The sequence below is a fragment of the Orycteropus afer genome, unplaced genomic scaffold, assembly GCF_000298275.1.
Source record: "Orycteropus afer afer isolate SDZICR_OR568_19922 unplaced genomic scaffold, OryAfe1.0 scaffold00022, whole genome shotgun sequence".
NCBI classification, from domain to species: domain Eukaryota; kingdom Metazoa; phylum Chordata; class Mammalia; order Tubulidentata; family Orycteropodidae; genus Orycteropus; species Orycteropus afer.
In genome coordinates this window covers 9531452-9550593 of record NW_006921609.1, presented here as the reverse complement: position 1 = coordinate 9550593, position 19142 = coordinate 9531452, and the positions used below count along the sequence as shown (strand labels likewise).

Below are 19142 nucleotides of genomic sequence, written 5' to 3'. Positions count from 1 at the left end.
CCAAAATATTACCTTGAATATATCCCTCCTAAATTTAGAAACCATCTAAAGAATAGATTTGATGTATTAAATACCAGTGACCAAAACCAGAGGAATCATGGGATGACACCAAGAACATCATCTATGAAGAAAGTGAGAGGTCATTACAAAGACAGGAAAGGAAGAATAAACCAAAATGGAAGTCAGAAGAGATTCTGAAAGTTGTCCTTGAATAGATAGTAGCTAAAGCAAATGGAAGAAATGACAAGACAAGAGCTGAACAGAATATTTCAAAGAGCAGCTCAATAAGACAAAGTTGATTATTATAATGACATACATGTACAAAGACCTGGAGTTAGAAAACCAAAAAGGAAGAACATGCTTGACATTTTTCAAGCTTAAAGAACTAAAGAAAAAAATTTAAGCCCTCAGTTGCAATATTCAAAGATTCTATGGGCAATATATTGTGATGCAGGAAACATCAAAAGATGGAAAGAATACACGGTCACTGTACCAAAAAGAATTGGTTGATGTTCATCCACTTCAGGAAGTGATATATGATCAAGAACAAACGGTATTGAAGGAAGAAGTTGAATCTTCACTAAAGGAAGTGACATAGAACAAGGCTCCAGAAATTGACAGAATACCCATTGAGATGTTTCAACAAATGGATGCCTCACTAGAGGCACTCACTCGGCTATGCCAAGAGATTTGGAAGACAGCTACCTAGCCAACTGACTGGAAGATATCCATATTTGTACCCATTCCAAAGAAAGGTAATCCCACAGAATGTGGAAATTATCAAACAATATCATTAATATCACATACAAGTAAAAGCTTACTGAAGATAATTCAAATCTGGTTGCAGCAGTATATTGATAGAGAACTTCCAGAAGTGCAAGCTGGATTCAGAAGAAGATATGGAATGAGGGGTATCATTGCTGATGTCAGATAGATTTTGGCTGAAAGCAAAGAATACCAGAAAGATGTTTACTTGTGTTTTATTGACTATGCAAAAGCATTCCATTTTGTTGATCATGACAAATTATGGATAACACTGAGAATAATAGGAATTCCAGAAAACTTAACTGTACTCATGAGGAACTTGTACATAGACCAGCAGGCTGTCAATAGAATAGAACAAGAGGACACCGTATGGTTTACAATCAAGAAGGGAGTGTGTCAGTGTTGTATCCTTTCACCATACTTTTTCAATCTGTATGCTGAGTAAATAATTTGAGAAGCTGAAGTATATGAAGAAGAATGTGACATCAGGATTAGAGGAAGACTCAATAACAACCTGTGATATGCAGATGACACAACTTTGCTTGCTGAAAGTGAGGATCACTTGAAGCACTTACTGATGAAGACTGAAGACTACAGTCTGCAGTATGAATTATATCTCAACAAAAAGAAAACAAAAAATCCTCACAACTGGACAAATAAGCAGCATCACTATAAATGGAGAAAAGATTGAAGTTGTCAAAGATTTTTCACATTACTTGTTTCTGCAATCAACACTAATGGAAGTAACAGTCAAGATATCAGATGTCATGTTGCATTGGGCAAATCTGCTGCAAAGACTTCTTCCAAGTGCTGAAGAGCAAAAATATCTCCTTGAAGACCGAGGTGCGCCTGACACAAGCCATGGTATTTTCAATCATCTCATATGCATGTAAGAGCTGGACAATGAATAAGGAAGACTGAAGAAGAGTTGATGCTTTTGAGTTGTGGTGTTAGCAAAGAATTTTGAAAATACCATCGACTGCTAAAAGAACTAACAAATCTGTCCTGGAAGAAGTGCAGCCAGAATGCTCCTTGGAAGCGAGAATGGTCAGACTTCATCTCACCTATTTTGGTCATGTTGTCAGAAGGGACTGTTCCTTGGAAAAGCATGTCATGCTTGGTAAAGTAGAGGGTCAATGAAAAAGGGGAAGGCCCTCAATAAGATGGATTGACACCATCGCTGCAACAAAGGCCCAGGTATAGCAAGGATTGTGGGGCTGGCACAGGACCGGGCAGTGATTCCTTCTGCTGTACATAGGGTCACTATGAGTCAGTGAGGACTTCACAGCACCTAACAAAAACAACAACTGTATTATCTGTTTCAAATCAGGAAAGGGGTCAGGGTCATCAAGATTATTCCCTTAAAGTATCACCTAATGTACTCTAGCCAAAAGTACCAATATCCTTAAAACGTTTTCAGAAAAGTCATTAAAATCTACGAAGGAATTATTTCCCTATATTGAAGGAAAACTATTCTTTACCTGGGCCTGAAATGCTGTACAGCTCTAGTTGATAAACATCAAGAGATGAAAAAATGAGTGGAGAGAATAATAAACTAGATATATGAAGAAAATTAAGTTTGAAGGAAAATGTGATGAAATAAAAAAAAAAAATCTTGACTAGTTAGGGCATGACGATCTGGTTTTTATGAAATTTCAATATTTGAGGTCCACATGACACTTCTTGAAACATGGAGAAGGTCAGCTGAAGGCAAAAAATGCCATTTGACATCACAGGAAATTACTAGCCCACAGAAGTATTGCTAGTGGGAAGTATAATTATGGATAATTATAGATTGAATTGAAGAAGAACATGGCATCAGGATTGGAGGAAGACTCAGTAACAACCTGCCATATGCAGATGTATTAGTTTTCTAGTGCTGCTATAACAGCAATACAAGTCAATGGCTTCAACAAACAGAAATGTATTCTCTTATATTTTAGGATATTAGAAATTTGACTTCAGAATGACTGCTCTAGGGGCTTGGTGGAAGCCCCTGGATCTTAGGTTTCAACTCTGCTTTCCAGGCTCACTGGAGCAAGCTGAAGGCTTCTCCTGACTGATGCAAGTGCTGGCTGCTGAGACTGATGAATCCAAGATTGGCGTAAAATGGCAGATTGTTGGCTCACAGGCTGCAAAGGCAACAATCCCAAGATCACCAGGCAACAACAGGCCGCTTTTTCAAGCCCAGAAACTGGAGATGAAGATTTAGGACCCAAATGAAAGATCCTTGCCGTATATACTGGAAGCGCACTCCAAAGGCAACTCCCCTTTAATTGATTAACTGCTCACAGCAAATTCCACCATGGAGGTGGTTAAACTCATCACCAATCTCATCATGGGGAATAACTATATCCAGCTGCCAAGCCACTGACAATCACAGCCCAGCTAAGCTGACACACAACCTTAACTACAACACCAGATGACACAACCTTGCTTACTGAAAGTATAGATGACTGGAAGCACTTAGTGTTGTTGTTGTTGTTGTTATGTGCCTTCGAGTCGTCTATGACTCATAGTGATCTTACGTACAAAAGAACTAAACACTGCCTGGTCCTGTGCCAGCCTCACGATCCCTACTATATCTGAGCCCATTGCTACAGCCACTGTATCAATCCATCTTGTTGAGGGCCTTCCCCTTATTTGTTGACCCTCCACTTTACCAAGCATGACATCCTTCCCCAGAGAATGGTCGCTTCTGGCCACATGACCAGAGTGGGTGAGATGAAGTCTGGTCATTCTTGCTTACAAGGAGCATTCTGGATGCACTTCTTCCAAGACAGATTTGTTAGTTCTTTTAGCAGGTACTTTCAGGATTCTTCACCAACAGCACAACTCAAAAGCATCAATTCTTCTTCAGTCTTCCTTATTCATTGTCCAGTTCTCACATGCATATGAGGCAATTGAAAATGCCATGGCTTGGGTTAGGTTCATCTTAGTCTTCAAGGAAATATCTTTGTACTTACTGATGAAGATCAAAGATTGCAGACTCCAGTATCGATTATACCTCAATATATTGTTGTTGTTGTTGTTATGTGCCGTCGAGTCAGCCCTGACTCATAGCGACCCCTCCTTGGGTTTCCGAGGCAGTATCACTACGGAAGTAGGATTGCCCAAACTTCCTTCCGAGGAGTGGAACAAAAATCCTCATAACAGGACCAATAAGCAACATCACAATAAATTGAGAAAAGATTGAAGTTGTCAGGGATTTTATTTTACTTGGATCCACAATCAACATCCATGATAACAGCAGTCAAGAAATCAGATGTTGTATTGCACTGGACAAATCTGCTGCAAAAGATCTCTTTAAAGTGTTAAAGAGCAAAGATGTCACTTTGAAGACTATGATGTTCCTAACCCAAGCCTTGGTATTTTCAATCAACTCATATACATGTGAAAGCTGGAAAAAGAATAAGAAAGTCTGCAGAAGAATTGATGCCTTAGAATCGCAGTGTTGGCAAAGAAAACTGGAAATACTATGGACTCCCAGAAGAACAAACAAGTCTGTTCTGGACTAAGTGCAACCAGAATGCTCCTTGGAAATGACAATGGCCAGACTTTGTCTCACCTACTTTGGTCATGTTGTCAAAAGGCACCATTCCCTGGAGAAGGATGTCATGTTTGGTAAAGTGGAAGGTCAGCAAAAAAGTAGAAAAACCCTCAATGAAATGGATTGAAACAGTAGCTGTAACGATAGATTCAAGCAAAGCAAGGATTGTGAGGATGCCAGAGGACCAGGCAGTGCTTCGTTCTGTTGTTATAGGATTGATATGAGTCTTACCTGAGTCAATGTCACCTACCAACAACAACAAAAATCAGAGATTGATCATCCATTTATCTACAACTCTTTCCTCTCTTATGTTCTGTTTTGCCTGTGCTATGCTTCCTTATTATTTTCAAAAAATTTAAGCAATATATTCTTTATAGTTACCATCAGCATCAGAATGGATGACATCCACAAATGCTGCATCAGTGTAATCTAATCTGCCATATGATGGTTTTCCAGAGAATTTTGGTCCAGCAGGGTCAAGACCTGAAATGCAAGAAAGAAACTCTCAGTCCATTACTCAAGTCTTATTACAGTGTTTACTAGATTTCAGGCTTGTATTTTTATTACATTATATACATAATAAATCTATACAGTTTTAATTTAAATCTGTATAGAAATGTATCTAAAAACAAAAGAAATTTGATGAATAGCAAGCATCTTCATTATTTGAATAATAATAACCTCAACAAAATATTGAATAATAAATAACTACTACTCCATTTGAGAGGAAAAAAGGATAATGAATACTTTCTTGCTTGAACCCTGTGCCTTAACAGTTCCTCACAAATCCATATACAAATCTAGCATGATATTCAGGTGCCAAATGGCAATATGGATTGTGGGGAAAATATTATCTATCATTCACTTTTAACTAAAGTTTCACACACCTTTAAGAAAATATAAGTTTAAATTACATGAATTGTGGATATTATTTCTGTAGTATTTTAAATTCTAAATAAAAATTCTAGGCTCATGACTTCTGGAGAGCATTAAATAAATGGGTGTGGCTATGGGAAGGGCTGATAAGATTCTATACTTTGAGAACATCTATGTAATGAAAAAAAGCAATCATCCTTAAAAGGCTTATAATCTATCAGTCTAGTATTTAGGCCCACAAAAATCATGTTATTTTCTAACCTGAGACCAGAAGAACTAGATGGTGCCCAACTACTATTACCAACTGTTCTGACCAAAGTAATGATAGAAGGTCCTAGAAAATATGAAAGGCAAATGTAGAGAAAAATTCTGATTCATAAAAAAATGCCAGACCTACTGAGCCAACAAAAACTAAAGCTACCTTTGAGACTATCACTCTAAGATAACCTTCAAACTTGGAATTGAAGCTATTTCTGGAGATCACCATTCAGCCAAATAATATATTGGATTATAAAATAACCAATATCCCCATGAGTAATGTGTTTTCTAAATAATCAATGATATGAGATCGAACAGGCAACATTTACCTAAAAGCAAAGATGGAAGCCAAGGAGCAGAAGGGAAGCTAGATCAATTGAAACAGAACAAACAAATGGAAATAATGAAAATGCTGACATCTTGTAATCAAATTTATACAAAAATTTTTAAATGTGAACCTAGTTTGCTGTGTAAAATTTCACTTAAAACACAATAAAATATTTTGGGGAAAAAAAAGATTTTTAAGAGGTAATATATAGTGTTGTTCATCTCAGGTTCTTTTATTCCTATTTTATTTAATTGAGTTAACTGAATGAGTCAGAATCTTTTCTCTTCCTATAAATTATTCTAATGTAGAAACTCCACATTTACTGGCCCTTTAAAGCTGATTGATTTCTGGATACCTGGGGCCATTCAAACTGGACGTATATGTGACTACAAATACTGTTATGGACTGAATTGTGTCCCTGAAAAATATATGTTGAATTTCTATCCCTGGGACCTGTGGAGAGGAGCTCTGGTGGCAGACTGGTTAAAACATTTGGCTGCTAACCAAAAGGTTGGCAGTTCAAACCCACCAGCTGCTCTGTGGGAGAAAGATGAGGCAATCTGCTTCATAAATATTTATAGCCTTGGAAACCCTATGGGGCAGTTCTATTCTGACCTATAGGATCACTATGAATGACAATTAACTCAATGTCAGTGGGGTTGGTTTGGGTTTGGTAGCTGTGGATGTGATCTTATTTGGAAATAGTGTTTTCTTTTATTATGTTAATGAGGTCATACTGGAGTAAGGTGGACCAAACTTAATCACATATGAATTATGAAAGGAGCAGGATAGACACAAAGACACACAGAAGGGAGATGTCATATGAATACAAATACACACTGCAGGTGCATCTACAAACGCAAGAAATCCAAGCAGTGCTGGCTAATAAAAGCTGAAATAGACAAAGAAGGACCTCTACCTAGAGCCACACCCTGAATTTGGACTTTTGGGCTCCTGAACAATGAGAAAATAAATTATGTTCTTTAAAGCCATCCACTTGTGGTATTTGTTATGGTAGCATCAAGTAACTAAGACACACACCTTAATACAGAATTACCACTTCTTGAAATTGAGTTACTGGAGTGGGTGAAAAAAGAAGTTTTTGCCTGCTAGGGATCTTTGTGCAAATCTTTGCTCATCTGTTCCTAACTTCTCACCTTGAGACATTCATTCAGTTAACTACAGTTTTTAATATAAGCATAACAGGAATAATATTAAAGCTAATGCAAATAAATACAGGTGTGCATCGCTTAACATTCTCAATGTTGTTGTTGTTGCTGTTGTTATGTGCCATCGAATCAGACCTGACTCATAGCGACCCCCCCTTGGGTTTCCAAGGCAATATCACTACGGAAATAGATTGCCCAACCTTCCTTCCGAGGAGTAGCTGGTGGGTTTGAACTGCCAGCTTTCTGGTTAGCAATCAAGTGCCTTAGGCACTATGCTACCAGAGCTCCATAACATCCTCATGTATTGAACATCCTCAATACATTCTGCAAAATAGGATGTTGTGCCAACACCATATTAAAACCTATGGGAGCCCACTTCCAGTTGTTCTCGTTGCTGCCGCTCTCCCTTCTTCTGATGCTGGAGCTGTTGGTGGAGGCTAGAGGAAAGGGTGCTGGCAGTGGCAGCAGCTGAGAGGTCCACAGCAGGAGCAGAGTGAGAGGGAGTAAATGAGGAGCGAATAGAGCATGTCCAAGCAGCAGAAGTAGCCTGAGCCCCACAGATACTCCCTGTCCACTGGACAAAGCCCAAGAAACATACCCAGAGACATTTCCTCTTCCTCTCCTGCCTAAATCCCACCAGTGGTCCAGTGCTGCAAGCATCTGGGTTTAGAGTCTTTAAAACCATTAAGGGGGAATAATACTGGAATACTCCTTAGAAGCTAGAACGGCCACACTTTGTCTCACCTACTTTGATCATGTTGGTGGAAGATACCAGTCCCTGGAGAATGATACCATGCTTGTTAGAGAGTCAGTAAAAAATAGGAAGACCCTTAATGAGATGAACTGACACAGGGGCTACAAGGAAGGACTTAAGCAAAGCAAGGACTGTGAGGATGGTGCAGGACTGGGTAGTGTTTTGTTCTGTTGTATACAGGGTCATTGTGAGTCACAGCTGACTCAACGGCACCTAACAACAATAAACAAAAGGAGAGCTGCTTTCACTTCAGAAGGAAAAATAAACAAACAAACAACCTTATGAGACAAAAGACGTATATACGGTCAGATATTTTCCGAACAGATGTTAAGACATGTGTACCTGTATGTTAGTCACTGCACCACCCAGACTTCTTATAATAATATAATCTGTTGCTGTCAAGCTGATTCCAATTCATAATGATTTTATAGGATAGAGTAGAACTGCCCTACTGGGTTTCCAAGATTATAATCTTGATAGAAACACATTTTTCCCCTTTGGAGTGGCTGGTGGGTTCCAACTGCCAAACTTTCAGTTAGCAGCTGAGTGCTTTAATCACAGCATACCAGACAGAGCTCCTCATATAATAATAGCCACTGTATACTGGATATTTACTTGTGCCAGCTACCTTGATAAGTGCTTTACTAATGTCCTATTTAATATTCACAATAGTCCTGTAGGATTTTTGAAATCGTCAGCAATCTACAAAATGTTCATCTCTGTCTCTTCTCTCTCTCTCTATTTAGCTGAAGTCTTGATCATCCTTTATTATTGCTTGAAATTACTACAGATCTTTGATGGATATAGAGGGTTTCAATGGTTTTTTAAAAAAGCAAAGTTGGTTGGGGAGGGATGTTATCTTTCTACTTCTAAGATCATTGCCCCTCCTAGAGGGAAGCAAAAAAATCCATGTCAGCATTATTTGGATACTGAACTTTCTAGTTGCAGTGATTGTTAAGAAAATACGGGGGAAAATGGGACCAAGACCCTTCAAATCTCAGATAAATCAACATTTTCTCTCCTAGCATCAAAGCAAAATACCTAATAGAATTTGAATAAAGCAAAGTTTTTAAAAATTAAGCTTGGTTATATTTTCAGTCAATACATGCTAAGTCAGTTGATACACAAATATACATTGTCATAATAAAGGTTGTATGCCAACTTTGCTGGGTTATGATCCTAAAAGGTTTAGCTGTTATGATGTAGTCATCCCCCATGATGACACAATATAACGTAATCACCTCCACAATGAGATCTGCTACAAGCAGCCAATTGGGTGAAAGGGAGTTTCCTTTAGGGTGTGGCCTGATTCCATTATATACAAAAAAAGTTCTGGCGAAGCTGTCTGGCTTTTTGCTCAACATGAGTCCTGTATCCAGCTCATCATCTTCTGACCTCTTGTTCTTGGACTTGAATCATTGTCTTGCCAGCCATATTGCCTGCCAATCTTGGAATTGCTGCCTTTGCAGCCTGTGAAGCATCCAGTTTGACATTTGACACATGGACTTGGGACTTGTCAGCCTCTACAACTGCATGAGCCATTTTCTTGAGATAGATGAATTTCTCTCTCCTCTCTTCTGTCTCTGTGCCTCTCTGTCTCTCTGGTATATATGTTGTTGTTACATGCTGTGGAGTCGGACCTGACTCATAGTGACCAAGGCAGTATCACTACAGAAGTGGTATATATATAATATATATTAAATAATTTTATATTATATTATATATAATATATAATTATATATATTATATAATTATATATATCATGCACTATATTAATTATATAATATATATTATATATAATATAAGCTTCACTGATTTTATTTCTCTAGAGAACCCAGCCTAAAGACCTATATGTAACATGCACATATTATATATAATGTAATATACACATGTTAGATAATACATAAATAAAGATTTCTATTTAATGGATTTATTTAGTAAAATTTCCTTAGAAGTACTGAAATAATAAGTGTTCTTAAAATTCGGGTTAGAGTGCAGAAATATATCTTTCCTTCCATTTCCATATGGGTAACATAATCTCTGTTAAGAACTGAAAAATACTCTAAAAAGTCTAACAACAACAAAGAAGGACTAACACTTGAATGTAATATAGAAATACATAAATGCATGAGTGTAATTTGTACTGCTTAATTATTTCAACCGTTAAATTTTAAGTATATTAACTTCTGATGTCTAAAAGTGGGCTAAAGCATTAATTCTGTCAAAAATAATTTACCTGTTATTCTTCCAAGTTGACCTTGAAATATCTTTCCAACAAATCCACTAATATGAGCACCTAAGCTCACACCTATGAAATGAAAAGTGTCAAGAGACGCTCCATGCTTCTGCAATTGAAAATGCACTGTTATGATTTTGAATTAAGGTCACAACAAATTATGTTTCATACACTAGTATTCTAAAATTCATGATCTTTTCTGGCTTAATCAATATCTGGGAAGTGGGATAGGTCTTTGTAATTTCAAAACAGCTATACATTTCTTTAACTTTTGCCATAAGATGTGTGATATTGTGCCATTAAAAAATGTCATTGAAATTTATTTAAAAACTTTTAAATATTATATGAAATACAATATTTAGCATAACTTGTATGCAAACTAACATATTTAATTCCACCACTCATCTGTTAGTATGTGATACAGTGGTGGCTTGTGTATTGCAATGATGCTGGAAGCTATGAAACTAGTATTTCAAATACCAGCAAGATCACCCATGGTGGACAAGTTTCAGCAGAGCTTCCAGTCTAAGACAAACTAGGAAGAAAGACCTGGCCATGTACACGTCTGAAAAAAAAAAAAAAAAAACCCACTGAAAATCTTATGAATAGCAGTGAAATATTGTATTATAGAGTGCCAGAAAATTAGCCCCTTAGGTTGGAAGGTACTCAAAATATGATGGGGGAATAGCTGACTCCTCAAAATAAAGTTGACCTTGATGATGTGGGTGGAGTAAAACTTTCAATATCTTCATTTGCTGATGGGACAAAACTCAAAATGGGAAGAAACAGCTGCAGACATTCATTAATAATCACAACATGGAATAATCTGAAGTTGTCAAAATTGAAAAGGAATGCATAAAGATCAATATCCTAGGCATTAGTGAGTTGAAATGGACTGGTATTGGCCATTTTGTATCAGACAATCATATGGTCTGCTATGCCTGGCATGACAAATTAAAGACAAATAATGTGGCATTCATTACCACAAAGAACAATTCAAGATCTATCCTGAAGTCCAACGCTGCCTGTGATAGGATTATATCCTTATGCCTCCAAGGAAGATACTCACTGCAAACATTTGTAAACACAAAAAATGTCAACTACACACATGACCTTGCCACATCAAATTGACTACATCTTAAGGAGCTCTGGTGGCATAGTGCCTAAGGCATTTGATTGCTAACCAGAAGGTTGGTGGTTCAAACCCACCAGCCACTCCATGGAAAGAAAATGGGGCTATCTACTTCCATAAAGATTTATCATCTCAGAAACCCAAATAGGGTTCTTCATGATTTGGAATCAACTTGATGGCAGTGAACTTGAGTTTGAGTTTTTTGGGTTTTTTTTTTTTTTTTTTTGGTTGAAGGAGATGATGGAGAATCTAAATATTATCTGTCAGAACAAAGCAACGGGCTGATTGTGGAAGAGACCACCAATTGCTGATATTCAAGTTTAAGTTGAAGCTAAAGAAAATTAAAACAAGTTGACAAGAGCCAAAACATGACCTTGAGTATATCTCACTTGAATTTAGAGATCATCAAAGAAGAGATTTGATGCATTGAATGCAAGTCACCAAAGACCAGATGACTTGTGGGATAACAAGAACATCACACATTAAAAAAAAGCAAAACACCCTTAAAATATAGGAAAGGAAGCAAAGACCAGAATGAATGTAAGAAGAGATGCTGAAACTAGCTCCTGAATGGAGAATAGATAAAACAAATGGAAGAAATGATGAAGTAAAAAAGTTGAAGAGAATATTTCAAAGAGAAGCTTGGGAAGACAAAGTAAAGTATTATAATGAAATATGCAAAGACCCAGAGTTACAAAATCAAAGGGGAAGAACATACACAGGATTTCTCAAGCTGAAACAACTGAGAAAAAGTCAAAGCTTAATTGCAGTATTGAAGACTCCATGGGCAAAATATTGAATGATACAGGAAACATCAAAAGACAATGTAAGGAATGCAGAGTCACTGTATCAAAAAAAATTTGTTTGATATTCAAACATTTCAGGAGATAACATATGATCAAGAACTAATTGTACTAAAGAATGAAGTCCAAGATACACTGAAGGAATTGGCAAAAAACTAGGCTCCAGGAATTAACAGAACATCCACCTAGGTGTTTCAACAAATGAATGAAGGGCTGGAGGCACTCACTCATTTACACAAAGCAATTTGGAAGACAACTACCCGGTGAAACAACTGGAAGATATCCATATTTTGGACTATTTCAAAGAAGGGTGATCCAACAGACTGTGGAGAATGTCAAAAAATATTGTTAATATCACGTGCAAATAAAATTTTGCTGAAGATAATTAAAAACATGGCAGCAGTACCTCAACAAGAAACTGCCAGAAATTTAAGCTGGATCCAAAAAAGGGTATGAAATAAAGTATATCATTGCAAATGTCAGATGGATCTTGGCTGAAAGTAAAGACTACTCCAACTCATAGCCACCCCTCCTTGGGTTTCCGAGGAATTATCACTATGGAAGTAAATTGCCCAACCTTCCTTCCTAGGAGTGGCTGGTGGCTTTGAACCACCAGCATTCTGGTTAGCAGTCAAGTGCCTTAGGCACCTACACTACCAGAGCTCCTATGCAAAGGCATTTGACTGTATCATATGTGTATCATAACAAGTTATGGATAAAATTGCCAAAACTCAGAATTCCAGAGCACTTAATCGTGCTCATGAGGAACCTATACATAGACTAAGAGGCAGCTGCTCAAACAGAATAAGGGGATATTGCATGGTTTAAAATCATATATGAAGAAGAACACAGGAGCAGGTCTGGAAGAAGACTCACTAACAACCTTGTTAGTGATATGCAGATGCCACAACCTTGCTTGCTGAAAGTGAAGCTGACTTGAAGTATTTATTGATGAAGATTAAAGACTACAGCCTTCAGTATGGATTATATCTCAACATCAGGAAAACAAAAATCCTCACAACTGAACCAATACGATAAATTGAGAAAAAAAAATGGAAGTTGTCAAGGATTTCATTTTACTTGGATCTTCAATCAATGCCTATGGAAACAGCAGTCAAGAAATCAAACAACGTATTGCATTGGGCAAATCTGTTGTAAAAGACTTCTTTAAAGTGTTAAAGATCAAAGATGTCACTTTGAAGATTCAATGGGTACCTGTCTCAAGCCATGGTATTTTCAATAGCCTCTTATACATGTGAGAGTTGAACAATGAATATGGAAGAACACTGAATTGATGCATTTGAATTGTGGTATTAGCAATATATATATATATATAGAGAGAGAGAGAGAGAGAGAGAGAGAGAGAGAATGTACCATAGACTGCTAGAAGAATGAACAAATCTTTCTTGGAGGAAAAAGAGCCAAATTTTCCATAGAAGCAAGAATGACCAGACTTTGTCTCATACTTTGATTACATTATCTGAAGGGATCAGTCTTTGGAGAAGGATCTCATGCTTGGTAAAGTAGAGGGTTAGCAATAAAGGGGAGACTCTCAAAAAGATGTATTAACATAGTGGCTGTGAGAATGGCTCAAGCATGGCAACGATTTTGTGGATGGTGCAGTGTTTCATTCTGTTGTAAACAGAATTGCCATGGGTCAAAACTGACTCAATGTTACCTAACAATAACAACAATGCTTTCAACTAGTCAATTAATTGTATAATAATAATGGTCATTGTATATTGGGTGTTTACTTTGTATCAGCTACCTTGATAAGTGCTTTATACTCCTTATATTTAATATTCACAATAATCTTATAGTAATATCTATTTATCTTATTACCTAAAAATATCCCTGCCACCTATTGAATGTTAAATAAATATGGTTCAATAAATATCCATTTTATCAAGGAAACTGAAGCTCAGAGGTTCATGGGTTGGCCAAAGTTACATAGGTAAAAAGTGGAAAAGATGGATTTTAAATCCAAGTCTGTTTGACTCTGAAATTTGTGCTGGTCTCCCTGTTTTATCTGATAAAATTTGTCACAAGTGGCAAAAAAGAAAAATCCTCATTTCAGAGAAGATGAAGCTCATGGAGTTTGAATTATTCCCCAGATCACAAGCTGAAAAGTGATGGAGTCAGTTCTTCCAAGTGACTCTTTGAACTTCTCATAGATTTGCTCCAGGGGGTACTATCAGCTTACTTTAGGGAGTGTTTCTACCACTGCACTACATGGAGCCAAAGTGTTCTAAATTTCTTTTTAATTTAAAATATCTTGAATGTATACTTGCATAACTTTAAAATATTAACTAGAGGTTCAAATTATTTCTTGTTTTATTTTCAATTGGATACTTGAGTTAATCATAAATTTTGGAAAGGTTTGAGTTTTATAAAAGCAGAATCTAAATAACACTCACATGCAGCTTATTTATATTGTACTCATTTGGAAGTTCCTTGATAAGTATTTTATGTTTCTGTAATGTATAATTTCCAGTTCCTGTTGAGTCACTTCTGACACATGGCAACCTCATGTGTGTCAGAGTAGAACTGTGCTGCATGGTGTTTTCATGGCTGATTTTTCAGTAGAGAGTCAGGTCTTTCTTCCAAAGTACCTCCAGGAGGATTCACCTACTTTTCAGTTAGTAGTACTTTTGGGAGCTCTGGTAGCATAGTGGCTAAGGCACTTGACTGCTAACCAGAAGGCTGACGATTCAAACCCACCAGCCACTCCCCGGAAGGAAGGTTGAGCAATCCTACTTCCGTAGTGATACTGCCTCGGAAACCCAAGGAGGGGTCGCTGTGAGTCAGGGCTGACTCGACGGCACATAACAACAACAACAAGTACTTTTCAGTGAGTAGTAAATGTTTGTACCACCCAGAGACTCCAGTCAGTCATTTGAGGTAGAGGTTTTTTTCTTTTTTTAAAGAAATTTAAAAGATTTAAAAATAAACTATATAAGTAAACTTTTAAAATTATATATTTAATAACAGTCATGTCTGGTCATAAAATTATTGATTTAGGGGGACAAATGAAAGATGGCTACATACATAAGTATATCATCAAAGCAATAATTCCTAATACTTATGGAAAAATATATTTTCTTTTATCACCACTTCATGTTATTGTCTAATACATTGTATATTAAATAACATGTATAATGTATAAATTTCCAAGACTTACCAAAAGTTTGCGAATATACCTAGTCAAAATTATAGCAACTTTTCTGGTATTTTTGACTGCTCTATTGTAAATTAAAGTTGTAGCACCACGGTTCCAGTCTACTACAATTATATTCATATCTTCTTTATTCAACAAAAGCCTTAGAAAGTTCTGAATCCATGATGGAGCAGAGCCTGTTGGTCTGTATCCATGAATAAGCCAAACTGTTTTCCTTTTTGTGTTGAAAAGAATGTTGAGTGTGTTATCTTGCTCAAACAGTGGCTTAGCACAATTTTGGTTATTTCTTGTATACATCATCAGAATTATCTCCATTCTGGGAATAAACAAATCTCTGAGGGAATCCTTTACACTTAACTGAGTGAATTCAAGACATGGTCTTTCATTCTCTGAAAAAAAAAAGAAAAAAAAGTAACTCAAACTGGTATGGGGATAGAATTGGATTCTGGTTACTGTTGCTAAAAGCAGAACTAGACTTGGTCAGACAAATGACAAAAGAGTTTGTATCATTAGCATTTCAGCATAATTTATTGAGCAATTACAAAGTGTAAAGTAGTACAATATAAATTTTTTTTGAATTGTTGTTGTTGTTGTTGTTTGCCGTCGAGTTGGCACCGACTCATAGCGACCCCTTCTTGGGTTTCCAAGGCAGTATCACTACGGAAGTAGGATTGCCCAACCTTCCTTCCAATGGAAAATATAAATAAAATGAAATTGTTTAAAAATTAAGGATTATTTATAATCTGTATGAAATATAAGAAAACTATACCAATAAATATGATTGAAATCATTAACATCATTAATAAAGCATTATGCACAATTGTAAAAGTAGATAATGATTATAAGTTTTAGCAGAAATATCACAGAAGAGTATATATATGCAGTAAGCATTAAAAAAAGTATATTTAGCCTTAACAGTGATCAAATAAATACAAATAAAAAGAATAGGTGTAATTTTTTTTAATCAAAGTCAATAAGATGAAAAAATCTATCCACTACTCAATGCAGTGAGCATAAAATATAAAAAGTTATTCATATATATGGATGCTGAGAGAATAAGTAAATACAACATTGTTCTGAAATTTCATACACAAAAAATACATAGACAATCTTAAAAATAGTATTTATTTTCTTTATTAAATTTACAATAATGAAATAAAAAATGTGTATTAAGTGCAAAGACATTATGCATGAGATAATTTATTATGGAACAAAATATATAATACTTTAAATATCATTATGACAGTATTCTAATCCATGTGTGTTATCTCTCTATCTATCTCTCTCTCTATATATATATATCTGTCCATCTGTCTTGATAGGAAAGCATGCTTGGTAATGTAGACAGTCAGCAAAAAAGGGGAAGACTCTCAACAAGATTGATTGACACTGCGGCTGCAATTATGAGCTCAAGGATAACAAAGATTGTGAGGGCGATGCAGGACCAGGCAGTGTTTTGCTCTGTTGCACATAGGGTCTCTGAGTCAGAACCAACTTGACAGCACCTAACAAAAACAACAATTACCTGTCTATATATCTGTCTTTCCATCCACCGCTCCATCCTTTCTAGAAGGAACTAGGATGGAAGATGAAAAAATGAAGCCAAAACAATATCAATAGTTATTACTAAGCAATAAAACAATGGCTACGTGATTTTCTTTCTCATATTTCTTAGATATTTTCAATTTTTGTCAAAAAAGCATATAATCTCAAAAGAGTGGGTATTTTTTTCTTTTTAATAAGAACATATTACAGATTCACACTGCTTCTGAAAGTTTAATTTGGTATGATATTTGAGGATCCAATCTGTCAAGGAATATAAAACATTTACAAGCATGTTAGTATATTGAGATGGAGATGAGATAGCATAATGCTAACATACTCCACCCAATCTCTCTACAACAGAGACCTGCAAAAACCAAGTGAAACAGATACAAAGATCCTGGAATTCTGAGCATCTAATGAGAAGGTGAACAGAGACCAATTGTTGCTCCTTGGATGGCCACTTGTAAGCTTTAAAGACCCCAGGCACTACAAAAAGAATCAGGAGGTAGAACAGAAGCACTAAATGTGTCATTAGGCCAGTTAGCTGGGATGTCCCATGAAAGCACAACCCTAAGCCTCCAAACCAAGGAACCAAATCCCATGAGGTGTTTGGTTGTACATAAGCAGCCTCTGCAACTACTTTTTTTTTTTTCTTCTTCTTTTAGGTCTTTGTTGTGAATATATTGATCACACAACTTTTGCCAGTTCATCTTTTTGCAAGGAGCTCTGGTGGTATAGTGCTTAAGGCATTTGCCTGCTAAGCAGAAGGTTGGTGGTTCAAACTCACCAGCCACTCCATGGAAGGAAGAATGGGCAATAAATCTACTTTCATAAAGATTTACCACCTCAAAAACCCAAAGGGGGTCACTATGAGTCAGAATCAACTCAATGGCAGTGAGTTTGATTTTTTTTGTTTAACTTATTGGCAACAACTACAATAGTTGGCCATGCAATGTTACCCTTAATCAATCTGATTTTTCCATCATTATTAACCCCCATTTCTGCCTCCCTCTCACCCCTTGTAAGCACTAATAAACTCCGGTCTGTATAAAAAATAAATAAAAGAGTTAGATCAGCACCGATTTGGAAGGAGACGATGTAAGGTCAGTGACTGGGGAGAGAAAAGAAGCTGGGACTGGCCAAAGCATAGCCATTTTAAATATATCAGATGTGGAAGAGGAGGGGAAAAAAATTGCACTGAATCTACATGGCAAAAAAAGACACATTATAGACAGATCAGGAGAATTCAAGGTGAGCTGAAGTCATGTGGAAGCTTGGAGAGGAACATGCAGGGAAGCAAGTCAGACTTAGAGTGGAACAGGTGGCAATGAATGAGGAGGGAGCCAGAGAAAGGGAATTAAATAACTACCACTAGTAATTCAAACCAAATCCACTAGTATCTAGCCAATTCCAACTCATATGATCTCTTTGAGTTGGAGTAGACTTGCCTCCTGGAGTTTCCAGGGTTGTGGACCTTAATAGGCATGGACTGACTCATCTTTCTCTCAAGGTGTGGCTGGTGGGTTCTAACCACCAGCATTTTGTTTGGCAGCTGAATGCTTTAACAATGACATCACACTTTTGCGGTTTTTGTTAGGTGCTGTCAAGTTGGTTCTGACTCATAGAGACCCTATGTGCAACAGAGCAAAACACTGCCTGGTCCTGCATCGCCCTCACAATCTTTGTTATCCTTGAGCTCATAATTGCAGCCGCAGTGTCAATCAAACAGATTTGTATCTGTTTTCTCTACAAAGGAGAAAAGCCTATATTGGGGTGGTTGAAGAAGCTAGGCTCAGAATGATCTGTTGCTCCAACTGAATCAGCACAAGAGCCAGATAAATGGTTGTTTGTACCACAAAGCCAGAAGACTCATGTCAGTGAATTGAGATTGGAGAAATATGCTCCCTGGCATAACAAACACCTTCCCTGGATGCAAGGGTGATGTTCTTTCTGCCCCCTCTAGCAGACAGTCAGAGGATGAAGCTTGCCCACTTGGTGTCTACAACACTGAGAGATCTTTTTCACACTGAACACAAGAGGTACGCCTCTGCAGCCTCTTCTCTCAGAGGAGCTCATTCACACCAGGAACCTCCCACCTCTGCAAGAAGAAAGGCCTATACTGGGGCAGTTAGAAAAGGATAACCTTTTAGGAGAGTCTGGGAGGGAGCTGAATAACTGGCTTGTACCCAGAAGGGTGCCATATCCCATGGCAGTGAAACATGGATGGTGAACCACACTCTTCATTCCAAAAAGTACAGCTTCCCTATGAATATGGGCAAAATCTCTCCCTATCACCATTAACCTGCTGACTGAGGAAGTCCTGCCCAGATACTTCCTCTATAGCCTAGCCACCCTCAGCAATCTACTCCAAACAGACAGACCCACAGGCTGTAGCTCACCCTTCCTGTGCTGGCATCATTGGGTGATCTTTATCAGACTGAGCACAAGAGGCACACAACTACAGCCTTCTCTCTTGGAGATACTCATACTAAGGCTCCTTTCACCTCCATGGGCACATACCCCAGTAGATCAGCAGATTCCCCCAACA

The 19142-nt window shown here is 37.2% G+C and overlaps 1 protein-coding gene across 1 annotated transcript in view; it reads right to left on the bottom strand.

Annotated features, from left to right (window-relative positions):
- LIPI (lipase I) overlaps positions 1 to 17593 on the bottom strand; it is a 68681-nt gene extending 51088 nt beyond the window's left edge. The window contains exons 1-4 of the mRNA XM_007934914.1: positions 17554 to 17593; positions 15053 to 15438; positions 9937 to 10045; positions 4697 to 4798 (exon numbers count right to left, since the gene is read on the bottom strand). Of these exons, the coding sequence (XP_007933105.1) occupies positions 4697 to 4798; positions 9937 to 10045; positions 15053 to 15438; positions 17554 to 17593 (637 nt within the window). The remainder of the gene's footprint in view (positions 1 to 4696; positions 4799 to 9936; positions 10046 to 15052; positions 15439 to 17553) is intronic.
- Between the last annotated feature and the right edge of the window lie 1549 nt (positions 17594 to 19142).